At 37.2% G+C, this 25,035-nt stretch overlaps 1 protein-coding gene across 6 annotated transcripts in view; it reads right to left on the bottom strand.

Moving 5' to 3' along the window:
* MYOM1 (myomesin 1) overlaps positions 1-25,035 on the bottom strand; it is a 139,266-nt gene that overhangs the window by 110,035 nt on the left and 4,196 nt on the right. For 4 of the 6 annotated variants that reach the window (XM_049111829.1, XM_049111831.1, XM_035718630.2 and 1 more), the window contains exon 2: positions 23,189-23,514. In XM_049111829.1, the coding sequence (XP_048967786.1) occupies positions 23,189-23,487 (299 nt within the window). In that variant the 5' untranslated portion in view covers positions 23,488-23,514. The remainder of the gene's footprint in view (positions 1-23,188; positions 23,515-25,035) is intronic. The other 2 variants (XM_035718629.2, XM_049111830.1) reach the window with 1 other exon arrangement.

Genomic DNA, 25,035 nt, shown 5'->3' on the forward strand with positions numbered 1-25,035 from the left:
GGCTCCCTGCATGGAGCCTGCTTCTCCCTCTGCCTGTGTCTCTGCCTCTCTCTCTCTCTCTCTCTCTCTCTGTGTGTGTGTGTGTCTCTCATGAATAAATAAAATCTTAAAAAAAAATATATATATATATATATACACAAGTGGGCATGAATTTCAGGAGCTCATGGACTCTCAAATTAATCTGTGGACTCTGGGACACCTGGGTGGCTCAGCAGTTAAGCATCTGCCTTCAGCTCAGGGTGTGATCCTGGAGTCGCAGAATTGAGTCCCACACTGGGCTTCCTGCATGGAGCCTGCTTCTCCCTCTGCCTGTGTCTCTGCCTCTCTTTCTCTCTGTCTCTCATGAATAAATAAAATCTTTAAAAAAAATAATCTGTGGACTCATATTAAAAGCCCCTGTCTACTTTGTAATGAAAGATGTTGACAATAGGGAAGTCTACCAGAATTCTGTACTATCCTTATAATTTGAAATAATTCTAAAATAAAACAGTATTAAAAAGTCCCCTTGTCTCGAGAAAATTTGGGAAGAAAGTGAAGCATGTGTATGATGTGTCATGAGAAGAGCAAACAGCTGAAACAGAAACACCTTCCAAACCATCCAAACCTCATCCTTTTTCGATCTTTGAGAGGCATTAGGAAAAGCGAAGAGATGACCTAAATCAAAAGCAGAAGACAGGGCAAATATACACATAGTGCAAAACGAACACATAATAATGCAAGTAAATCTATCCTCTGCTAAACAAGTAGCACAGAACTGTAGGGCTTCTAGAAAGTATAGGAGAGTGCAGTGGCTCTGGGCCGGGTGGTGGTGGTGGGGAGGGTAGAAGGTGGGCTACTGCCTTTGATCCCCCAGAATAAAGTGGCAAACTTCTTCCTCTCCCACTAACTAGCTCCTTCCCTGTGGTGAATAGAATATCTCAGTCCTAGTTTATGATCAGCACTAAAATTAAAGGTTAGAACCTTGAATTCACGGTTGAGGATTGGTTACCAATTGGAAGGCTGAGTGAAATTTGTTCCTGGCTGCATGTTCTAGGCAGCAGCAAAATGACTGCATCCTATACTCCCAGCAGATGACAAAGTACAGGCTGTGCTAATACAGGTCTAAGTTTAAAGTGGTATTTTCCTTCTCCTCTTTAATTCATTACCATGCAAAATAAAATCAATTTTGGAGTTTAAGAGTTTCCTTCTTTCTATTTATAAAACATTTGCATTTTTTCATTTTGTTCTCATTTTTCTGTTCTTTGCTCTTTTTCTTTATGTTAATTCTGTGCCTATAGTCATTCTCGTGAGCTCATATTTTCAACATCTATTTACATGGAAACAGCTATGATTTGTCATTCTTTGTGTTGTGTTGTTGTTCCTTTTTTCTGCCATTTTTCCTATTAAGATAAATCTTTAAAATGATGCACTTATTATATAGAATGTGCCAGAATGTGATTACTCCATCCTCATAGGTAAATCACAGCAGCTGGTTTTTAATATTGAACTTTATGGTAAAGATTCATGGCACTATTATCAGTTTCCATTTCATATGATATTTGCAACAAAGAATTTCACAAAAAGCATTATGATATTTTATATTATATAGTATTATTTTAAAAATCCAAAGTATATTTAGAAAAAAAAACCTTTGTTATGTTTTCTAAAGTTTCTTCAAACTTTTGAATACTAATAATAATAAAAAAAAAAAAGCAGGGCACCTGGGTGGCACAGTCTATTAAGTGCTGACTCTTAGTTTCAGCTCAGGTTGTGATCTCATGGTTGTAAGATAGGGCCCACATCAAGCTCTGAGCTCCATGAGTGCTCAGCAGGGACTCTGCTTGGGATTCTCTCCCTTTCCCTCTGTTTCTCCTGTTCCTGCTCTCTCTCTCTCAATCTCTCAAATAAATAAATAAACTTAAAAAAAAAAAAAGAGCATGTAAGGGATGAAATGTAAAAATAGTAGGCCAACAGACTATTTAGCAATAACTCCTTATTGAAAATAGCAAACAAAACTAAGTCAGAGAAACAAAGTTTTAAGGAACTATGTAATAATCAGTGTAACTAATTATTTGAAGAAAAAAACATCAAAAGTCTATTTTGTTATGATCCATGAACAATGAAGTTTAACATCTTATTCTATTGAATTCTAAAGTTGAATATTGTTTTTAGAGGAGAATGTTCTAAGAAGAATATGTAAAATTTAAATTCCTTTGAATTTAAATCAAAAGGTGAAATAAAAAGCAAAACAAGTCAGTCAGAGAAAGACAAATACCATATGATTTCACTCATATGTGGAATTCAAGAAACAAAACAGATGAACATAAGGGAAGGGAAGGAAAAATAAAATATGATAAAAACAGAGAGGGAGATAAACCACAAGAGACTCTTAACTCCAGGAAACAAACTGAGGGTTGCTGGAGGCAGGGGTGGAAGGTGGTGAATAGGGTAACTGGGTGATGGGCATTAAGAAGAGCATTTGATGGAATGAGCCCTGGGTATTATATGCGACTATTGAATCACTAACTTCTACCCCTGAAACTAATAATACAATATATGTTAACTAAATTGAATTTAAATAAAAAAACTTTTTAAAAGGTGAAATAGGGGCACTTGGGTGGCTCAGTCAGTTAAGTGCCTTTGGCTCAGGTCATGATTCCAGTGTCCTGGGATCAAGGCCCCTCATCAGGCTCCCTGCTCAGCAGCTTTTCCCTCTCCTTCTGTGCCCCACGCCACCCACTTGCGCTCAGTCAAATAAATAAATAAATAAATAAATAAATAAATAAATAAAATCTTAAAAAAATTAAAAGGTGAAATAAGGTTTTGCTAACCTCTTGAGTTTTAAGTTATATCTAAATTTTGAAAATAATCCTCTATCTCATAAGTCAGTTTCTGAGTAGACACTAAACTTGATATGCATGGATCTATTTGGATCTTTTAACTATTAAAACTACAATTAATGTTCTTTGTGTACTGAGCTTGAAGCTTTCTTGAAGCTTTCTGAATTTCAGTTTATGAAGGCAATGAAATTAAGCAACAGTTAAGGATTGATATGTGTGTGCACGTATGCACTTGCATATATGTAACTGTGTCTATGTACAAAGTTTTGCCCTCTGCTACTAACTGGGGTATGTCCTTTGCCGAAATTTATGCCTAAATTTAACAGAATTTAAAGAACTGTCATAGTGTGTATGGCATCATCATATCTACAGTCAGCAACATCAAAGAGATGGAATGTAGCCAAGGTACAGAGAGCTGTCTTTGGAAATATTCCAGGAACTCGGAAACAGGCTTACACCTTCATCCAATTCAAATACTGAACAACAACAACAAAAGATAACCTTCTGTTCTTTCAATGTAATAATTATACTGGACAGGAAAATAAAGAACAAAATCACTTATAAAATCCCAGAACTGAAGAGATCTCAAGGATATTTACAACAAGCTCCTTGTTTTATAGATTTAGAGGACATAGAGTACCTTTGTAACCAGCCCATTTTTCACACAGCAAGTTTGTAGCTGAAGTGGGAGTAGTACCCTTTAGGTCAGTGTTCTTACCACTCTACCAGTGGTCTCTGACTTTTGTTTTTGTTTTTTTTTTTATCTTTTTTTAATTTTTTTTTATTTATTTATGATAGTCAGAGAGAGAGAGGCAGAGACATAGGCAGAGGGAGAAGCAGGCTCCATGCACTGGGAGCCCGACGTGGGATTCGATCCCGGGTCTCCAGGATCGTGCCCTGGGCCAAAGGCAGGTGCTAAACCGCTGCGCCACCCAGGGATCCCAGTCTCTGACTTTTGTGATTGAGTATTCCCAATCCAAAAATATTGGGGGTATCTACCTATATTGTTTATTTATAAGTTATACACATATACTGCTATATAAATAGTTATACTTTATGAAACATTCAATCAATAGAAATATTTAAAGACCAAATTTGATTTTTTTTTTAAAAAGTGCTAATATTTCCATGGTTTGCCTTTGTGAACACACCACTCTGGAGACCAGTAATACCATATCACACTGCCCATAATGACTTCCACAGTGATTTGCTATTCCTGAATTTACTCACAAAGTTATGAAATTATCACAGTTCAGGAGAAAATACAGCATTAAAAAACTTGTTAAATTTTACATGAAATAAAATGCTAGCTCCTTAAAGTTATGTTTGTAATCATCATATAATTTGGGAGAAACTGTCCTAGTTCCCCAAGATGAGAAACTTTATTCATACTTACATTAAGTAGGGATCTGCTTATTACTTTCTGAAAATGTGATAACCTATTGGCATGTTTCAGAAAAATGATGGGTTGTAGCCACTGCTCCCAAACCCAGCATCACCCAGCCCTATATGCTCAGGTTATAGTACATTATTGCTCTTTCTATCTTTCTCACTGCCTATGACCATTCATAGAGACAGATAGTCTCAGTTATCTTTGTATCTGCACTGTGTCCAGTGACTGATGGTGTTCAATAAATGTTTATTGAATGAATGAAATTGAAATCATTCATCTTCCTGTCATCATATCCTAACTCAGTGATTCTCAATCTTGGCTTCACACCAGAATCTGCTGAGTAGTTATTAAAAATGACCAATGTAGAGGTGGGATTTCTAGTATGATGGAATGAATACTTCAGCAGTTACTCTCCCCAAAAACCAATGAAAAATCTGGATACAAGTGTCAAAACCAACCCATTCAGGGCCCTGAAAATCAACCAAAGGCATACACTACATTGAGAAGTAGTATTCATAAAAAAGCCATTGAACTTTAGATATGAACAATGGAAGTTTATAAGTCACTCTGCCTAGCCTTCTCCCCTCTTCCTCCCCCAGCTCAGTTTATACGGTGTTTCTATCAAAGTAAAAAAAAGCATGACAATTAGAATGCTCATTACCAGAGGGGGTTGACTTGATGGAGCAGAACATGATAAAACTTCATATCCAGCAGCATTGTGAGAAACACTAGCAATCTAGTGGAAAGCAAACAAGGGAAGACCAGCAATTGAGTTAGCTGAAGGTTCCAATCATGGTTGGGAAAATCAGCAGACTGGTAGATCAGTCAGCAATTTAATAGAAAGATCTGGGAAATAAGACCACCACAGGAGGCTTCAAAAGTTCACCATGTGCTGCATAGGAAAAACTGGAGAGGACTCAAATTATCCACATATCACTGGCTGACTAATCCTATGTTCATGTGTAGAGAACAGACAAGAGAGTCTAGAAGTAAGCAAAGCCAGGATGTATATATTTAAAAGTTACCTGAACTTTAAATATCCTCCCCAACATACATACAGATCTACTGCCAGAGAGTGAAAGTTTTTGTTTGAGCACAATATCTGACCATTCATTTACTGGTCATTAACCTATGCAAACACAATGTGATCCCTATGAATTCAGACTCAAAAATGAGAACAATAATTTAAAAAGCAAGTTGAGTAGAGACATCATCAATAGTCACATAGTTTATACACACAGTTTATACACACACAGTAAAGTGCATTTAGACAAGATATTAAAACCAATACACAATGACAACACATTAGGGGAAAACACAGAATCCAGAATTGCTACAATATATTATCTAATGTGTCCAATTTTTAACAATACAAAAATTATGAAACATGCCAGGAAATAGAAAAATGTAATCCACACCAACAGAAAAAGCAGTAGATAAAAACTGTTTCTGGGTGCACAGATGCTGGATTTAATGGACTTCAAAGCAGCTATTATAAATATGTTCAAAGACTAATAAAGGACACCATGTTTAAAGAATTAAAGAAAAGAATTATGACAATGACTCAAAAAAAGAATGTCAACAAAGAGACAGAAATTACAAAATGGCGGGGGGGGGGGCCACCTGGGTGGCTCAGTCATTTAAGTGTCGAACTCTTGATTTGGCTCAGGTCATGATCTCAGGGTTATGAGACTGAGCCCCATGTTGGGCTCCACACTCAGCAGGGGAGTCTGCTTAAGATTCTTTCCTCTGTCCCTCCCCCGACTCTCTCTTTCTCACCCTCTCTCTTATATAAATAAATAAATCTTTAAAAAAGAAATTATAAAATAGGATCAAATGAACATTGTGGGGTTTGAAAATATAATAACTTAAATGAAAAATTTATTAAATGGACTCAGCAGATTTTAGAAGAATAAAGAATCAATGAACTTGGATTTAAAAATTACCCAATCTAGGGGGATCCCTGGGTGGCGCAGGGGTTTGGCGCCTGCCTTTGGCCCAGGGCGCGATCCTGGAGACCTGGGATCGAATCCCACGTCGGGCTCCCTGCATGGAGCCTGCTTCTCCCTCTGCCTGTGTCTCTGCCTCTCTCTCTCTTTCTCTCTGTGTGACTATCATAAATAAATAAATAAATAAATAAATAAATAAATAAATAAATAAATAAATAAAATTACCTAATCTAAAAAACAGAAAGATAAAAGAATAAAGAAAACTTTAAAAACCTTTAGAGATCTTTGGGACAATATTAAAAATACCAACATATGAGTAGCAGTAATATTGAAAAGAGGATAGAGAAAAGATAGGAAAATATATTTAAAGAAATAATGGCCTAAATTTCCCCAAATTTGATAAAAACTATTACTCTATGGATCAAAGATGTTCAACAAACCCAAGTAAGACACACACAAAGAGATAAACACCTCGATAAATCATAATCAAACTGTTGAAAACCAAAGCCAGAGAGAAATCTTGAAAGTAGCAAAAGTAAGTTGAAAATAGAGCTACCCTACAACCCAGCAATTACACTACTAGGGATTTACCTCAAAGATACAAATGTAGTGATCCAAAGAGGCACCTGCACCCCAATGTTTTTAGAAGCAATGTCCATGATAACCAAAATATGGAAAGAGCCCAGATGTCTACTGATAGATGAATGGAAAAAGAAGGTGTGATATAATTATATACAATGGAATACTACTCAGCTATCAAAAAATGGAGTCTTGCCATTTGTAATAACATGGATGGAACTAGAGGGTATTATGCTAAGTGGAATAAGTCAATCAGAGAAAGACAATTATCATATGACCTCACCACTCATATATAGAATTTAAGAAACAAAACAGAGGATCATAGGGGAAGAGAGGAAAAAATAAAACAAGACAAAATCAGAGAAGGAGATAAACCATAAGAGACTCTTAATCATAGGAAACAAACTGAGGATTGCTGGAGGGGAGGCATAATGCCTTCTTGGTGTATCCATGTTATAAATGGCAAGATCTTACCTTTTCTTTCACTGAATAATATTCTAATATATACATATAATTCCTATATATAGAAAATGGAATATACATATAATGGAATGAAGTATATATATATATTCATGACATGATCTTTATCCATTCATTTATCAGTGGACACTTGGGTTGCTTCCACATCTTGGTTATTGTAAATAATAGGGGTGCATATATCTTTTTGAACTGGTGTTTTCATTTTATTTGGGTTAAATACCCAATAGTGGAATTACTAGATCCTATGACATTTCTATTTTTTATTTTTTGAGGCATCTCAATACTGTTTTCCACTGTGGCTGCACCAATTTACATTCCCACCAACAATGTACAAAAATTCTCTACATCCTTGTCAAAGACACAGAGGGACGCCTGGCTGGCTCAGTTGGTAAAGCATGTAACTCTTGATTTTGGGATTATGAGTTCAAACTCCACATTGGTTGTAGAGATTACTTAAAAATACTATCTTTAAAAAAAAATTCAAAGACATACATGTGCTAAAGTAACAGAAAGAAAAAGTTATACCATGCAAATGATAGCCACAGGAGTCAGAGTGGCTATATTAATATTTAAAAAATACACTGTAGGGACATGTGGGTGGCTCAGTAACGAAGCCTATGCCTTCACTCAGGGTGTGATCCTGGGATGCTAGGATCAAGTCCCGAGTCCCCCCATTGGGCTCCCTACAGGGAGCTTGCTTCTCCCTCTGCCTATGTCTCTGCATCTCTCTGTGTGTCTCACATGAATAAATAAATAAAATCTTTAAAAATATATACACTTTAAACCAAAATATTGCTAGGGACAGAGAGACACTTTTCATAATGATAAGAGGGTCAATTCCTCAGAAAAATATGACAATTACAAATTTATATGAACCTACTAACAGAGTCCTAAAATATATGAAGCAAAAAGTGACATAACTGAATGAAAAACTAGAAAATTGAAAAGGACTAGAGACTTCAATACTCCACTCTCTCTTTTTTTTTAATAAATTAATTTTTTATTGGTGTTCAATTTACCAACATACAGAATAACACCCAGTGCTCATCCCGTCAAGTGTCCCCCTCAGTGCCCGTCACCCACTCACCCCCCATCCCCGCCCTCCTCCCCTTCCACCACCCCTAGTTCATTTCCCAGAGTTAGGAGTCTTTATGTTCTGTCTCCCTTTCTGATATTTCCCACACATTTCTTCTCCCTTCTCTTATATTCCCTTTCACTATTATTTATATTCCCCAAATGAATGAGAACATACACTGTCTTTCTCCGATTGACTTACTTCACTCAGCATAATACCCTCCAGTTCCATCCACGTTGAAGCAAATGGTGGGTATTTGTCATTTCTAATGGCTGAGTAATATTCCATTGTATACATAAACCACATCTTCTTTATCCATTCATCTTTTGATGGACACTAAGGCTCCTTCCACAGTTTGGCTATTGTGGACATTGCTGCTAGAAACATCGGGGTACAGGTGTCCCGGCGTTTCATTGCATCTGAATCTTTGGGGTAAATCCCCAGCAGTGCAATTGCTGGGTCGTAGGGCAGGTCTATTTTTAACTCTTTGAGGAATCTCCACACAGTTTTCCAGAGTGGCTGCACCAGTTCACATTCCCACCAACAGTGTAAGAGGGTTCCCTTTTCTCCGCATCCTCTCCAACATTTGTTGTTTCCTGCCTTGTTAATTTTCCCCATTCTCACTGGTGTGAGGTGGTACCTCATTGTGGTTTTGATTTGTATTTCCCTGATGGCAAGTGATGCAGAGCATTTTCTCATGTGCATGTTGGCCATGTCTATGTCTTCCTCTGTGAGATTTCTCTTCATGTCTTTTGCCCATTTCATGATTGGATTGTTTGTTTCTTGGGTGTTGAGTTTAAGAAGTTCTTTATAGATCTTGGAAACTAGCCCTTTATCTGATACATCATTTGCAAATATCTTCTCCCATTCTGTAGGTTGTCTTTGAGTTTTGTTGACTGTATCCTTTGCTGTGCAAAAGCTTCTTATCTTGATGAAGTCCCAATAGTTCATTTTTGCTTTTGTTTCTTTTACCTTCATGGATGTATCTTGCAAGAAGTTACTGTGGCCGAGTTCAAAAAGGGTGTTGCCTGTGTTCTCCTCTAGGATTTTGATGGAGTCTTGTCTCACATTTAGTCTTTCATCCATTTTGAGTTTATCTTTGTGTATGGTGAAAGAGAGTGGTCTAGTTTCATTCTTCTGCATGTGGATGTCCAATTTTCCCAGCACCATTTATTGAAGAGACTGTCTTTCTTCCAATGGATAGTCTTTCCTCCTTTATCGAATATTAGTTGACCATAAAGTTCAGGGTCCACTTCTGGGTTCTCTGTTCTGTTCCATTGATCTATGTGTCTGTTTTTGTGCCAGTACCACACTGTCTTGATGACCACAGCTTTGTAGTACAACCTGAAATCTGGCATTGTGATGCCCCCAGATATGGTTTTCTTTTTTAAAATTCCCCTGGCTATTCGGGGTCTGTTCTTGATTCCACACAAATCTTAAGATAATTTGTTCCAACTCTCTGAAGAAAGTCCATGGTATTTTGATAGGGATTGCATTAAACGTGTAAATTGCCCTGGGTAACATTGACATTTTCACAATATTAATTCTGCCAATCCATGAGCATGGAATATTTTTCCATCTCTTTGTATCTTCCTCAATTTCTTTCAGAAGTGTTCTATAGTTTTTAGGGTATAGATCCTTTACCTCTTTGGTTAGGTTTATTCCTAGGTATCTTATGCTTTTGGAATACTCCACTCTCGATAGAACTAGACAAAAATCAACAAGGAGGCAAGTGTCTTAAATAACACTATGAATCAATTTGACCTGACTGACCTTTCTAGAATACTTTACCCAATGGCAACAAAGTACATATTCTTTTCAACACTCTCCAGGACAGTTCATATGCTACCTCACAAAACAATATCAATCAATTTAAATGGATTTAAATCATACTAAATAGGGGCAGCCAGGGAGGCTCAGCGGTTTAGCGCCACCTTCAGCCCAGGGCGTGATCCTGGAGACCTGGGATGGAGCCCCACGTCAGGCTCCTGCATGGAGCCTGCTTCTCCTTCTGCCTGTGTCTCTGTCTCTCTTTCCCTCTGCCTGTGTCTCTGCCTCTCTTTCCCTCTGTGTGTGTCTCTCATGAATAAATAAATAAAATCTAAAATTAAAAAAACATACTAAATATATTCTCTGGCAACAGAAGAACTAAATAAGAAACTATAGCAGAAAGGAATTTAGGAAATCCTCAAGTATCAGGAGACTAACAACATATTTCTAAATAACTCATTGGTGAGAAAAGAAATCACAATGGAATTAGAAGATATTATGAATTGCAAGAAATAAAAAAAAACAACATCTCAAAATATATGGGATACAGCTAGAGTAGTGTTTAGAGGAAAGTTTATAGTTTTAAGTATCTTAGAAAAGAAAAACAGTCTCAAATTAATAACTTAAGCTTTTACTGTAAGAAATTAGAAAAAAGATTAAACATGAAACAAAGAGAAGGGAGATATAATAAAGACTAGAGAAGAAATCAGTGAAACAAAAAAAAAGAACAATAACAAATAAAATCAGTGAAACAAAGGTTGGTTCATTGAAAAGATGAAGAAAATTGACAAACTTTTCACTAGACTAACCATGAAAAAAGAGATGAGACACAAATTATCAAAGTCAAGAATGAAAGAGGAAACATCATTATTTACAAAAATTAAGAGACTCACAAATAAATATGGTAGATACATTTATACCAAGAAATTCAGTAACTTAAATGAAATGGAAAAATTTCTATAAAGACTCAAGTTACCAAAACTAGTTTGAGAAGAAATTAAAACTCTGAACAGACCAATAACAAATCAAAAAGTTGAATTAGTAATTTAAAATAATTGCACAATTAAAAGCCCAAGCCCAAATGGCTTCACTGATGAATTCCATCAAACATTTAAAGAACTAAAACCAATTGCTTTCTAATTTCTTCCAAAACAGAGAAGGGAAGACTTCCCAACTTATTCTATAAGGCCAGTATTACCTGATATCAAAGCCAAACAAAACAAAACAAAACAAAACCAAACAAAAAAAGCCAAAGACATTAATAAAAGAAAACCACAGACCAATATCCCTCATGAACATAGATGCAGAAATCCTTCACACGGTATTAGCAAACTTAATCTAGCAACATTTAAAATATAAAACTAAGTGGAGTTTATCCCAGGAATCCAAGGTTGATTTATCATTTGAAAATCAATTAGTGTAATATACCATATTAATAGAATAAAGAACAAAAATCACATTATCATTTCCATACATGATAGTATTTGACAAAATTCAGCATTTCTTCATGTTAAAAACTCAACAAAACAGGAAGAGAAGGGAACCTCCTCAATCTGATAAAGGCCATCTATGAAAAATCCATAGCTAATATCAGGTTTAATAGTAAAAAATAAATGCTCTCCTCCTGAGATTGGGAATAAGGGTATGATATTTGTTCTTGCCACTTCTACTTAACACTGTATTAGAGTTTCTGGGGCAATCAGTTTTAAAAAAAAGAAAACAAAACTGGAAGGAAAAAGTCTACCTTTAGTTGTTTGATGATACAATCTGGTATATAGAAAACCCTAAGAAATACTAGTACTAATATAATAAATTAGTTCAGCAAGGTTACAGGATACAAAATCAAAACACATATATCAATTATACTTCTATATACTAACAACAAACAATGCAAAAGTACAATTAAGACAACAACTGCATTTATAATAGTACCAAAAATATAAAATATTTAGGAATAACTGACAAAGAAGTATAAAACTTATATTTGAAAATGACAAAACATTATTATGATAATGGTGAAAAATATCTGAATAAATAATATTCCGTGTTCATGGACTAAAAGACTTGACATTGTTAAGATGGCACATTTTTCAATATTGTTCTACAGTTTCAATATGGTTCTTACCAAAATCCCAGTAGATGTTTTTCTTTGTAGAAATTGGCAAGGTGATCTTAAAATTTACACAAAAATATGAAGGAACACATAGACAAAAATTTTTTGTAAAAGAAGAACTAAGTTTGAAGACTTCTATTCACCAATTTCAAAACTTTTTCTAAGCAACAGTAATTAAATCCCAGTGACACTAGTGTAAGGACAGGCATATAAATCAATGGAACAGAATTGAGAGAAACCTATTTATGATCAATTAATTATTGATAAAGGTGCTGAGGAATTAAAGGAGGAAAGAAAGTCTTTTCAACAAATGGTGTTGGAAGAATTGTACATCCATAGGTGAAAGCATGAATTTAGAACTTTACTCAATAACACACACATAATTTAATTTAAAAATGGATCAAATTTCTATATGTAAAAGCTAAAATTATAAAACTCTTAGAAGATAAGAGAAACTCTTTATGATATTAAGTTAGCCAAAGAGTTCTTAGATATAACACCAAAGAAAAATTGATGAACTGAAGTTCATCAAAATTAAAAAGTTCTGGCCTTTGAAAGACACTGTCAAGCAAATGAAAAGAATGATAAAAAATACTTGCAAATACATATCTTTTTTTTTTAAAGACTTTTTTTTTTTTTTACTTATTCATCATAGACATAGAGAGAAAGGCAGAGACACAGGCAGAGGGAGAAGCAGGCTCCATGCCGGGAGCCTGACGCGGGACCGATCTCAGGACTCCAGGATCATGCCCTGGGCCAAAGGCAGGCGCCAAACCGCTGAGCCACCCAGGGATCCTCTGCAAATACATATCTAATAAAGGACTTGTATATAAAATATTTAAATAACTGTTAATAATAAGCAGAAAAAATCCAACTAAAAATAAGCAAAAAATTTGAACAGGTATTTCACCTGTTCAAATAATGAGCATATAAAAGGTGGTCAATATCATTAGTCATTAAGTGCAAATTAAAATCATAATGAGACCCTACTACATATTCAGAAGAATGACTATAATACGTAAGACAGAAAATAACTAATGCGGATAAAATGGAATCCTCATACATTGCTTTGGGAGTGTAAAACAGTAAAGACACTTTGGAAAAGTAGTTGAAGAGTTTCTCATAAAGTTAAATATAAGCTTAGCATACAATCCAGCTGATATTTTATTTTATTTTATTTTATTTTTAAAGATTTTATTTATTTATGATAGTCACAGAGAGAGAGAGAGAGAGGCAGAGACATAGGCAGAGGGAGAAGCAGGCTCCATGCACCGGGAGCCTGACGTGGGATTCGATCCCGCGTCTCCAGGATCGCGCCCTGGGCCAAAGGCAGGCGCCAAACCGCTGCGCCACCCAGGGATCCCTCCAGCTGATATTTTAGAAAGTGCAGGAGAAAGGTTAACTGAAAAATAGCCTTTCAGACTGTTACGTTAGAGTATCACTGAAATTTTCACAGGTTTGTACTTTAACTTTCTTTAACCATTTGATTTATTCAACAGATTCTAGAAAGAGATCTATTCGGATTCCACTGTCTGCAAAATACTGTGTCTGACTAAGGTGGGAGGGAGATACGAAGATAAATTATAGACTTTGCTTTCTGAGAACTTTACAATTAAATAGGGGAATAAATGCTACCAGGCCTGACATGTTGTGTAATGTCAATCAAGGAAGAAAGCACAGGACAGAAGAAAGGCAGGCAGATAAGCAGAAAGACTAGTGCAAACAAAAGTTGAATTCACAGGCTTGAGAGAAAATTTCTGTTTGAGGTTATCAGGGAATCCTTTGTGGAAGAGCTGGACATTGAAAGATGGGTAGGTCATCCCAGGATGACAGCGGTAGGTGCAAAAGCGTAAAATAAAAATTCCATTTTTTTGCTGACTTACATATGTGTTGCCATTAGACTTTACTGAATGGTTACAAAAGAGCTGAACTCATTTTTATTATTACAACAGTTTTCCTTTAAAACTGCATCTTCAGGGCACCCGGGTAGCTCAGTGGTTGAGTCTTTGCCTTAGGCTCAGGTTGTGACCCTGGGATCCTAGGATCAGGTCCCGCATTGGGCTCCCCATGGGGAGCCTGCTTCTCCCTCGCCTATGCCTGCCTCTCTCTGTGTCTCTCATGAATAAATAAATAAAATCTTTTAAAAATAAAATAAATAGCGCAGCCCGGGTGGCTCAGCAGTTTAGCGTTGCCTTTGGCCCAGGGTTTGACCCTGGAGACCCGGGATCAAGTCCCACAGCCGGCTCCCTGCATGGAGCCTGCTTCTCCCTCTGCCTGTGTCTCTGCCTCTCTCTCTCTCTCTCTTTTCTGTGTTTCTCATGAATAAATAAATGAAAGATTTTATAAATAAACAACAAACCAACAAATAAATAAAACGGCATCTTTATATGTATTTACAACCTAGTACTGTTACATATAAACAAAATGCCCAGCTATGTACCAGAAGAAAGGAAAGAACAGTGATTTTAGTGAACTATGGGTCAGCTTCTAGAAAACCATCCTTTTTGTCTGTCTTTGCTCATCTAGTCAACCACTCCTGGGGCTTCTCACATCTGAAGCTCCATCTCTTTCATCTTAAGGACCCCTTGGAGGGTGAGAAACAAGCTTGAAGTTTGCAGTCCTTTTTTCATTTCTACTTTTCCATCAGCCACATTTCTTCTTCTTGCAAAACTTGAAAGACAATACTTTCTTTGGGGTTTTATGAAAAGGTTGTTTCGGATCTACTTTTGATTTAGAGTAGCTTTGTTCTATGATCCTCCTTTGATATGGGTATCATGTCATGCTCAACACTTTCTACTGACCTTTCAGTTCTCTTTTCCCAATCTCAACATTTATGAAGGTTTCAGAAAAACATGAAAGTTAGTAGATAAGTAAGAGGCTCTGAGTCCTTCCTTTTTTGCTAATATACTTTGCAGAAAAAGCTTTTTATAAGATATAAACATGGATTTAGTTTGATCAACATCACTCTTGAAATTTACTGACATGTAGTGTCATAATAAATGATCATCCTTGGGTTTTTTGGTGGTTTGTTTGTTTTTGCATTATTTGCCTTACACTTATCCTTTTTCCTCCTCTCCATTTCACTCTCAGCCATAGAACTATCTCATTTTTAGTTTATTTTTTAAGATTTTTATTTTAAAAATCCTCTATCCCTGGTCCTGAACTCCATCCCAGGACCCCGGGATCACAACCTGAGCCAAAGGCAGACGTTCAACCACTGAGCCACCCAGGTGCCCCTCATTTTTAGTTTCTAAAAAATCTTTAGTTACTTAGATAGGAATATAATCACAATCTTTTATTCCATTTATTGCTTTATTTTTCCCACAATTTAAATTTCTACCAGTAAGGAACATTTTATCTTCTTCTTAGTAACTTTCCACAGCTAACGTATAGCCATGATCCACAAGCAAATACCATGGAAGTCTGAACCACTTCTCGTCATGAATGTAGAACAGTCACGTGTTCTAGAAAAGGCAGGTGAGTAAAACACTAAGAGATTTAAATCTTTTGTGGTTCTTATGTACATATACCCTTCAGTTTTTATCCATTTCTATTTTAGAAATTAATCTAGATTATGGCCTATTTTTAAGCAGAAGTGAAATGGATTACTCCTTATTTCCTTGAAATTATATTCTGCAGGATGACTGACTGAAGACAGTATCAGGAGATGCCTTATAAACTAAATCTGTGAATTAAAAATTGTCCAGGGATTTTAAAAGTTAGTCTTATTAACTTGTTTACAAGGCAGCCCAGAAACTCACATCACACCCTACATTGAGGATGGTTACTGTGGTGGCATGGAAGTTACCTTCCTCACTTGAGGTGCTCCTGCTTTCTTTTGCTTCATCTAGAAAAGCTGCTGTGGAAAAGGTCAAGCCTTTTGCAACAGCTCCCATGGCCTTCCAGAGTTCAGAGACCTCTGTGGGAAAGCTCAGTTACACCCCATGGCCCAGCCAGCCAGGAACAGAGCTAACATTTCACATTGGAGCCTAGGAGTAACCACTTTGCCCTTCTTCCACTATTGGCTGACCCCTTCTATTCCTACTCTATTAAAGGATATGCCTTCCTTCTCACAGGGTGTTCATGTTCACCTGTCTGTGGAAGATCTGAAGGTATCTTGTATCATCTAAACTTGAATTTAACTTGCAAAAGAGCCCAGCAAATAATATTTTTGGGTAATAGAGTAAAGCATAGGTAGCAGAAAATGAACCACATGTTTCCTAGCCTTGGTGTAAGTATCTGTGAAAGGAAGGGCTGGAGTTAGATGAGCTTTTAGTCTCTTCCTGCTTTGCCATTTCACAGTACCACATATCTACAAACTGCTGATCACATGAAGCTGGTATTATTCAAGAGTGATACTTCTAGCTCTCTCTGTGCAAACAAACTACAGGTTTATAGCAGTGAGAGGAGGGACAGGAGATGGACACATGGTGAGAGTTACTCTCTCTCTCCTTGGACTTAGGGTATGTCTTTGGGATTTAGAACATAATTGCCTTTTAAATAAGCAGTTGGTAATAAACTTGCCTATTTCTTCAGGATGAAAATAAGTAACTGGCTTTTCTGCTTTCATTAGATTTTCTTCTCACCTTCTCTGATTATATGGGAAATAATTTTACTCATCATTTTCTGGATACTTAAATTCTCAAAGACAAATCCCAGAGCTGTATTGATTTTTGCAACCCAGAAACTGTGGTGCTTTTTCCTTATATATAATAATTTAACTTTTATTTAGAGAAGAGGGTATAAGACTATTTCTAGGGGAGAAAAGATAAGAATACACAACCTGGATATATCAGTAGTTTTCTAAGCAAACTTCATTTCCTATAACAGTCTATGGTTCAATAGTTTTTTTGTAATTCAGATTCAGCTACTTGAAATCTACAAGTGGACTCAAATCCCCATACAACCATGTTTATTTCAGGTGTTTTTCTTATTAAGTACCATGAAAAGCACTAACAGTGGGACAAGCTACTTTATTAGATCTTGGGGAATGGAGAATAAGCACATGGTTTTACAACCATCACATTACCAAAAGAGAATCTCAGAAAATAAACCATATACAGAAAATCTGCATGGATCTTTTCACAGCCTCAAAACTATGGGCTGTGGAAGCTGAAAAAGCCCTACGAAAAAATCTGGTAGAATTAAGAATTAGTAGTAATTAACAGATCCAGAAATATGCTCACCATATCCTTTCTGCCTGCCCATCTACTCCTGCCTGGACTATAGCATTAGCTTCCTACCTGGGTAACCTGCTTCTGCTTGTGCACCAGTCTGTTCTCCACACAGCAGCCCCAGTGATCCTATTACAACTTACATCAGCTCATGTCATTTCTCTGCTCAAAACTTTGTCACAACTTCCTCTCTGGAACTCAGAATAAAAAATTCTTACAATGGCCTACAAGCCCCTATATGGTTAGCCTTGCCCTATCATTACTTTTCTGGTATCTTCACCTACTCTTTCCCTCACTCCTCCATTCCCTCAGTGGCTTTGATGCTGTTCCTTGCTAAAAGGCCTTGCAGTGGCTATTCCTGATGCCCTGGTGCACTATTCCACCAGATAACTCCCTCTGTTACTTCATGTCTCAGCTCAGATAACACCTTCTTAAAGAGGCCTGACTACCCTATTTAAAATTCCAACTTGCTCTCCTGCTCCACATACCTGATCCCTCTTAGCCTACTCTATTTTTTTATTGCTTCCATAACATCTATTACATTCCAGCATGACATAAAATTGAATCTTTTTTACTATATTGTCTATGGCCTGTCTCTCTATGCTAGAATATGTATTCTATGAAGGCAGGAAATCTTTGTCAGTTTTGTTCAGTGATTTATCCCAAGCACCTAGAGCAGTGTTTAGCACACAGGAAGCACCCCGTAAATATTTATTGAATGAATGAACAATATCTAAATCTCAATGACTGTTCTCCATACCTTATGTCATTCTTTATTTTTTTTAAGATTTTATTTGTTTATTCATGAGAGACACAGAGAAAGAGGCAGAGACATAGGCAGAAAGAGGCGCAGGTTCCCTGCAGGGAGCCTGATATGACTCGATCCCAGGATCCCAGGATCAAGACCTGAGCCAAAGGCAGACACTTAACCACTGAGCCACTCATGCATCCCATTATGTCATTATTTCTTTTAGACTTCGAAACATGAGGGATGAACATTTTCCCCATTTCACAGATGAAGAAACTGAAAGGTGAACTAGTTTCTGAAGTCACAAGCCTAACTGTAGGAAGCACAGGGCTCTTTGACCCCAAGACTATCCACTTTGCATTGTAACATCTGGAAATGAGTATGTAGAAAATGGATACTAGTCTGATACCAGCAGTTGAGGTTAAGACACAAAAATGTCCACAAGGTAGTAGATTTCTTTGGTAACATCTTTTGAAACCACACCAGCGTGGGAAATGGAGCAAGTTTTCAGGTCCCCCTCAGTCCCTGCTGTAATCAGACCTGCCAATAAAAGACAAGGGTTTCTGTGTTTAGTGGTCTTTATTTTTAGCACTGGTATCTCGTGTCTGAATTGGAATTGTTTTGAGCATTAGTGTGCTCTTTGCAAACTATAATAGTTTGAAAAGAGGTTATCATCCGGGTAACAACCGAGGGGAGTTGATCAATGTGACATGAGTGTAGGTAAGGGCACAATTTAATGGTAGGCAAAGTGCCTCGGGCAAGTCACTCATACCTCAGATTTCTCATCTCCACACTGGTGACTTCTACAGTCCCTTGTGAGTCACTGTGTCTAAGTGACAAGTTAAACGTCTGTGACGTTCTAGGTTTGGCATTCATGAATGCTCCTAGGATCAATTGTTCCCTACTCTGACTTCTAGTCATTTTGGTGCTCAATGGCTTTTCCAGAAGGAGGGCAAATAAAATGAAATATAATGAAAAACTATATATTGATGCTTTAAGAAAAATCTGGTGGCCATGAGGTCAAGGGGAGTTGGCCAATTATAACTGTCACTGGTTACCCACGAAAAGGATGGGGGCTTGGGGGTTCAAATCATTTTACCACTTCTTAGTGCAAGGAAGAAAAGTTATTCAATCAATTTGCTCTCCAATTTTCTCATTTTTAAAATGGAGTTAATTTCTACTTCTCAGGGTTATTGTAAAGATACAGTGGTATAGAGGATACTGTGCTGACCTGCATCATATGTGTTGAATTTCAATCTGTTTAGAATCAAGCAATTAAATATCTACCATTACCATAGAGGGTTGAGGAACAACTCTAAATCCTTCCATAATCCAAGAACTATGCTGTGATGTCTCTCTGCTTTTTTGAAAGTTATTCATTCCTCTAACAAAATATTTCATTTATTACTTCCATCTTACTGTATGACCCAGTTTACTCAAAAGAAAGGAAGGAACTATGACTCCCATAATATCACACTCCTGTAAACATCTGCCTTATTTCATCCTAATTTTATATGATATTGGCATTAAGAAGGGGATCCTCGGGCCATATACTGGGTTGTCTGATGTTTAGCACAGTGGTTCTGATGTTTGTTGAGTCACAGGGTTCTCTGAGAATCTGGTGAAAGCTATAGTCTTTCTCAGCAAAAATTCTCAGCCAGGCCTAATTTTGTACATAATTTCAGATCACCTAAAACTCTCCATTCACAGATAGAGGTTAAGAATCCTTGCCTACTGGTAGTTATGAGTACCATTTCTTTTTTAATCTCTGATAGTATCTGTGGATTACTAGCATAAAACAATAATCTTGTGCCATTTTGTCTTCCTGAATTACTTTAATTTAGGGTTTTTTTTTCACTGTGACTAAGAACAAAAGCATTTATAATAAGCCTTCCAGGATTTATTTTATAACCCTTGGCTCAGAATTCAATTGGTAACTGATCTGTGCTTATAACCACATTGGCCTGAACGGGTCATTGTTCTTCAGACTTACTGAGGTCAGCCAAGTCCTAAGCACATATAAATCTCCATAGTTTCCACTTTACCACTGGACATCTAACTACAAAGCAGAGGCTAAAAATAGGTCAAGCCCAGTGTTTACATACATTCCACAGAATTGCATTTCTAAACATAGGAGTTTTAATCAACAGTTTTCACAGTCCAAGAGAGTTATTTTATTTAGCAGGGAAAAGTTATTCCATTTTGAGAGAGTAAAACTACAACCTAAAGGAATTATGAAAATTTTGAAATGTTCAAAGAACATTAGCTGCACCTGTTAGCTCTAGGTCTAAAAAAAGAAAAGCTAAAATAACCTCAGGATTAGGTCAGCTTTCTTTTCCTTTACATTTACAATTTACATTTACGTTCTTTTCCTTTTCTTCACAAAGGAAAAAATATTGGTGTTTTCTTCCCTCTCTTATTTCTAGGTCAATACTTCTAGGTCAACATGTTTCTACCAAGAAGTTTGAGTTGTTCCAACCTTAAGCCATTAATGAATAGCTACCTACACACATACATAAATACAGACACCAAAGGAAAGAATATGATTTTGAGTATAGAAAAATGATTACAAAAAAAAGAAAGAAAAATTATTACAGTTCCATTCCCTATAGAAACTTTACTATGTGAAGCTTTTTAAAGCTGAAATGGCTAAGTCTTCCAAAGATAACACAGAGCAAATGTTTTCTGAATAAAATATAAAAATGCTCAAAGGTTTAATTACTAATGTTTAATATATATTTCCAATTATAAATAAATCTGGCTATTATACATGTGGTTAAAAGGAGATTTTGTTTAACCTTAAAATAATTTAACATAAAATTTAGCAATAGATGAAGAAGTAAAGATCTCTTTAAAATACAAATTCATAAAACTCTATAGATCCTATGGCCTTGGAGAAATGAAATAAGTACATAAGCAGTTACATTAACAACATCTTCTATAGACTCAGCACAGACAGTCCACGAAAATGGATATTTAAAATGTAATCCTCCTCTATTAAAAGACAGCTGCTTTCCCAAATGAGACTCTTAATGTTCTACGGAACAAAATGATGCTGTCACACACACATGGTGTTAATTCCTCCCAAATTTTCCTTTGGAAGACAGTTCATTTAAAGCAAGTGCTAAAAGAAATGAATTCACCTTAGCAACAATATTTCCATATTTACAGCCAACACAAAGTCCTTCTGAACATCCCATGAAAATGAGATTGCAAAATGATCCTGTTCCCTTTTAAATGGAATTTCATAACATTGCCATTACACATTCCAGGTAAACCCAAGCAGACTCTGGCTCTGTTACTGAACAGAGCAGACGCTCCCAGGAGGTCCCTGTCGGTGCCCAAGAAATAACAGCCATAGATCAGGTGCTGCTTAAACCCAAAAGGGATTCAGGAATTTCTGCCTTCAGAAACTATCCTCACTTCTATTCATACAAACCACTATACTATTTCCTCAATAACTTCTTTAACTCCCAGAAATAAACACTTTTCTAGTTGTCCTAACAGATATTTTGTGGACTTAAATTCTGTAAGACTTAAAATTATATTGTGTTTATAACTGGAAAAAAATGCAATCTATGCCAGATGCTTTGGAGAGGCAGACTGGAGGCAGCAAGTGGTTATTTATCACATATCCCAGAAATGTTTACATTTTCAAGTTCAGTAATTCCTTCTGTGGACTATAAATAGATTTTTAATAAAATCACATGAATCTCACAAAGTGTTTTTTAATCCCCATGAAACATTTCACTCTGGATATCAAGAAAATAAAAACTGGCTTGGGCTGAGACAGTAAGCATATGCCCAGCATTCATCGGGCTGGAACAACAGACAGAAGCCAACTGCAAAGTTCACAGGAATCATGTCTCCCAGGGACACTGCTGCTAAAAAGGGTTGTGCTAACCTCCATCTTTGAATGACTACAGACTCTCTGAGAAATGTTCTTTTCTAATATCAAAGATTATCAGTCAGTTTGCTATTTGAAAACTTTATCAGTCAGAATGAGACACTGTACTCTTGCTTGGATGACCCCAGTTGCTGTTGACACAGAGAAGCAACTTCAGTTCCCAACCCAGGTGCTGAGCTCCACATAAAGGGATTTTGGATACAACCATCCCCATTCATCTCAACTTCACTGCTTCCAGTAGAAACTGGCCCCTGGGTTTGCTTTGCAGACCAGACCTGCATGTAAACTCCACTCATCCTAGAATCCTATAGTAACTCTCTTTTCCTTTGCTGTGTGGTCTCTCTCATTGCAATAGATTGATAAATCTACTTTTATCAGAATATAGGATTGTTCCTGATAATCTTAGGCTGACTGAGATAGGAGTCTGGTTTTATAAAATGCTCTAGCTAAAGAAAATATGTGCTGCCTGCCTGAACAATACTCAGAATTCTAATATTGGCTCTCAGATATCAAAAAAGTAGAACACATCTCTGCTGTAGTTTGGGTGCCTGTGACCTGTGAATTTTAAATTCTATACTGGCTTCTCAACTAAGTAGAAACATTTTGAGGGCCAGGAAACCTACTGTGAGCATTGATATTTTCTGGCTCTGCTGCTACTGAATGTTGAAATCAATCTGTGGCAAAATTTCTCAGCTTCTAGCAATATCACAGTTGGCAATGCAGGCGAGACACACCAGTGTGATTATGAAGCTCTTTGTGAAACTCAAAAGGTAAAGGGAAACAGGTAGACAAAATCCCAGGTCTCTCCAAAACATGGCCTCGCTCAACACCAGATTTTTTTTTTCAAATATTTTATTTATTTATTTATTTATTTATTTATTTATTTATTTATTTATTTGAAAGGGTGTGGGGAGCGGGGGGGGGGGGGGTGGCGGTACGGAGAAAGAGGGACAAGCAGACTCCCAGCTGAGCACCAAGCCCTATGCAGGGCTTGATCTCAGGACCCTGAGATCATGACCTGAGCTGAAAACCAAGAATCAGACCCAGCCACCCAGGCGCCCCGCTCCACACTTGATATAAATGTAGGGCTGTGAGACTAAAAAGAAAGGAAAACGTGATATAGGAGGGTTATTCAGAGAAAGTGCCTTTGTGCTAAGGTTGGAAGACTGTTTTTGACATACCCGTGGGAGTAGCCATAATCATAGGCTGAGGCTGTCTTCCGACTGGCAGCAAATGCATGGGTAGACGCAGTGGCCCGGGAGGCCTGCTGCTGGTAGGAGGCAGCAGACGCCAGGCTGAAGGCCTCGGATTCCTGGCGGTGCGCAGCTGAGGAGCGGCTGCTGTAGGCCGTGGAGCCATGGGTGTAGATGGCAGAACTTTTCTTCTCCTGCTGGTATTGGCTCATGGTGGTGCGAAGGTCCCTGTTGCGGTAGCTGCTGTCATAGTGCTGGTGGAGCTTCTGATAAAAGGGCAGAGACATCGTGTGCCCTGGAGGGAACCAGGTAACCTATAAGACAGCAGCAACTTTTGAGCGAACCATTAAGAACAAGGTATCTAAATCCATATGTAAAAATAAATACTCTTATTTTTTCCAAGAAGCAAATAGAAAAGGATGTAAAGGTTAGCTTAATTTGTTACTCAAATTTTCTGCCATTGGGTCGCCTTCTTGTGTGGCTTCTTTTATTTTTTGTTTTATTTTATTTTTTTTTTATTTTTATTTATTTATGATAGTCACAGAGAGAGAGAGAGAGGCAGAGACACAGGCAGAGGGAGAAGCAGGCTCCATGCACCGGGAGCCTGACGTGGGATTCGATCCCGGGTCTCCAGGATCGTGCCCTGGGCCAAAGGCAGGTGCCAAACCGCTGCGCCACCCAGGGATCCCTATTTTTTGTTTTAATATCTAGGAGGTCTTTACAAAATTTCCCTACCCTAGCTATTGTGCTTTTAACTCAGACCTTTCATAAAATGTATTTCTAATTTTCTGGCATTTCATTCTAATAGGTAGGGGCTTCATCTGAGAGGATATGTAATGATGGTGAGTCTGTGTACAGTCAATGTGGTTTTCATTCAACAAATCATTACTGAGCACCTACTGTGAGGTACTGCTGCAGCACAAGAAATACAGAGATGAACAAAAAAAAAAAATCCCTAATCTGATAACCTTAGATAGAACCTTATGTTCTATTGCAGGAGATAGCAAATAGAAAAAATAAATAAAATGTAAGGTATAACAGAATGTACTAAATGCTACAGAGAAAAATGAAGCAGGAGAGGGAATTGTGATGTGATTTTAAACAGTTTCATCGGGGATGGCTTCGGAGCCTGAAAGTGACATATAGCATGAGAATACCTCATGCTCACATCCAGAGTGTACCAAATGGAAGAGCATTGCAAAGACACTAGATGTGCCCATTCCTATTATACTCTAGGCAGTGAAACTGCAAGAAGTGGGGTGCAGGGAGCTGTACAGGAGATGATGTCAGGGTGGGGGGATAGACAGTGTAGAGTCCAACAAGTGACTATAGGGACTTTGTTTTTCATTCTGAAAGGGCTAAAAAACCATCAGAAGATTCTGAGCTGAGACTCACTCTTGAGTGAGTGATGCTGAGATACGTGCTAGACATCCAAGTGGAGATGTTAAGTTGTATTCCTAACTTTGGAGTAGAGGGTAAAGGTCCAGGAAAGACACCTACATTTGGCAGTCACCAACATATAGATGGTATGTAAAGCCAAAACATAGATGAAAATGACTCAAAATGGAAGAAGAAGTCCTAGGACTGAAACTTGGAGTTTGTTTATATTGCTGACCCTTGAATGATGCTGGGACTAGGGGTTCCAACTCCACCTCCACCCGTGCAGTCAAAAATCTTCATATAACCTTTGACTTCCCCCCAGACTCAACTACTAATAGAAAAGTGTTGACTAGAAGCCTCACTAATAATGTAAACAGTGGATTAATACATATTATGCATGTAAGCCAAAAGAAAAGAAAATATTAAGAAATCAAAAAGAAAGTGTACTATACTTA

Source organism: Canis lupus, chromosome 7, assembly GCF_003254725.2.
Source record: "Canis lupus dingo isolate Sandy chromosome 7, ASM325472v2, whole genome shotgun sequence".
In the NCBI taxonomy this organism is placed as follows: Eukaryota; Metazoa; Chordata; class Mammalia; order Carnivora; family Canidae; genus Canis; species Canis lupus.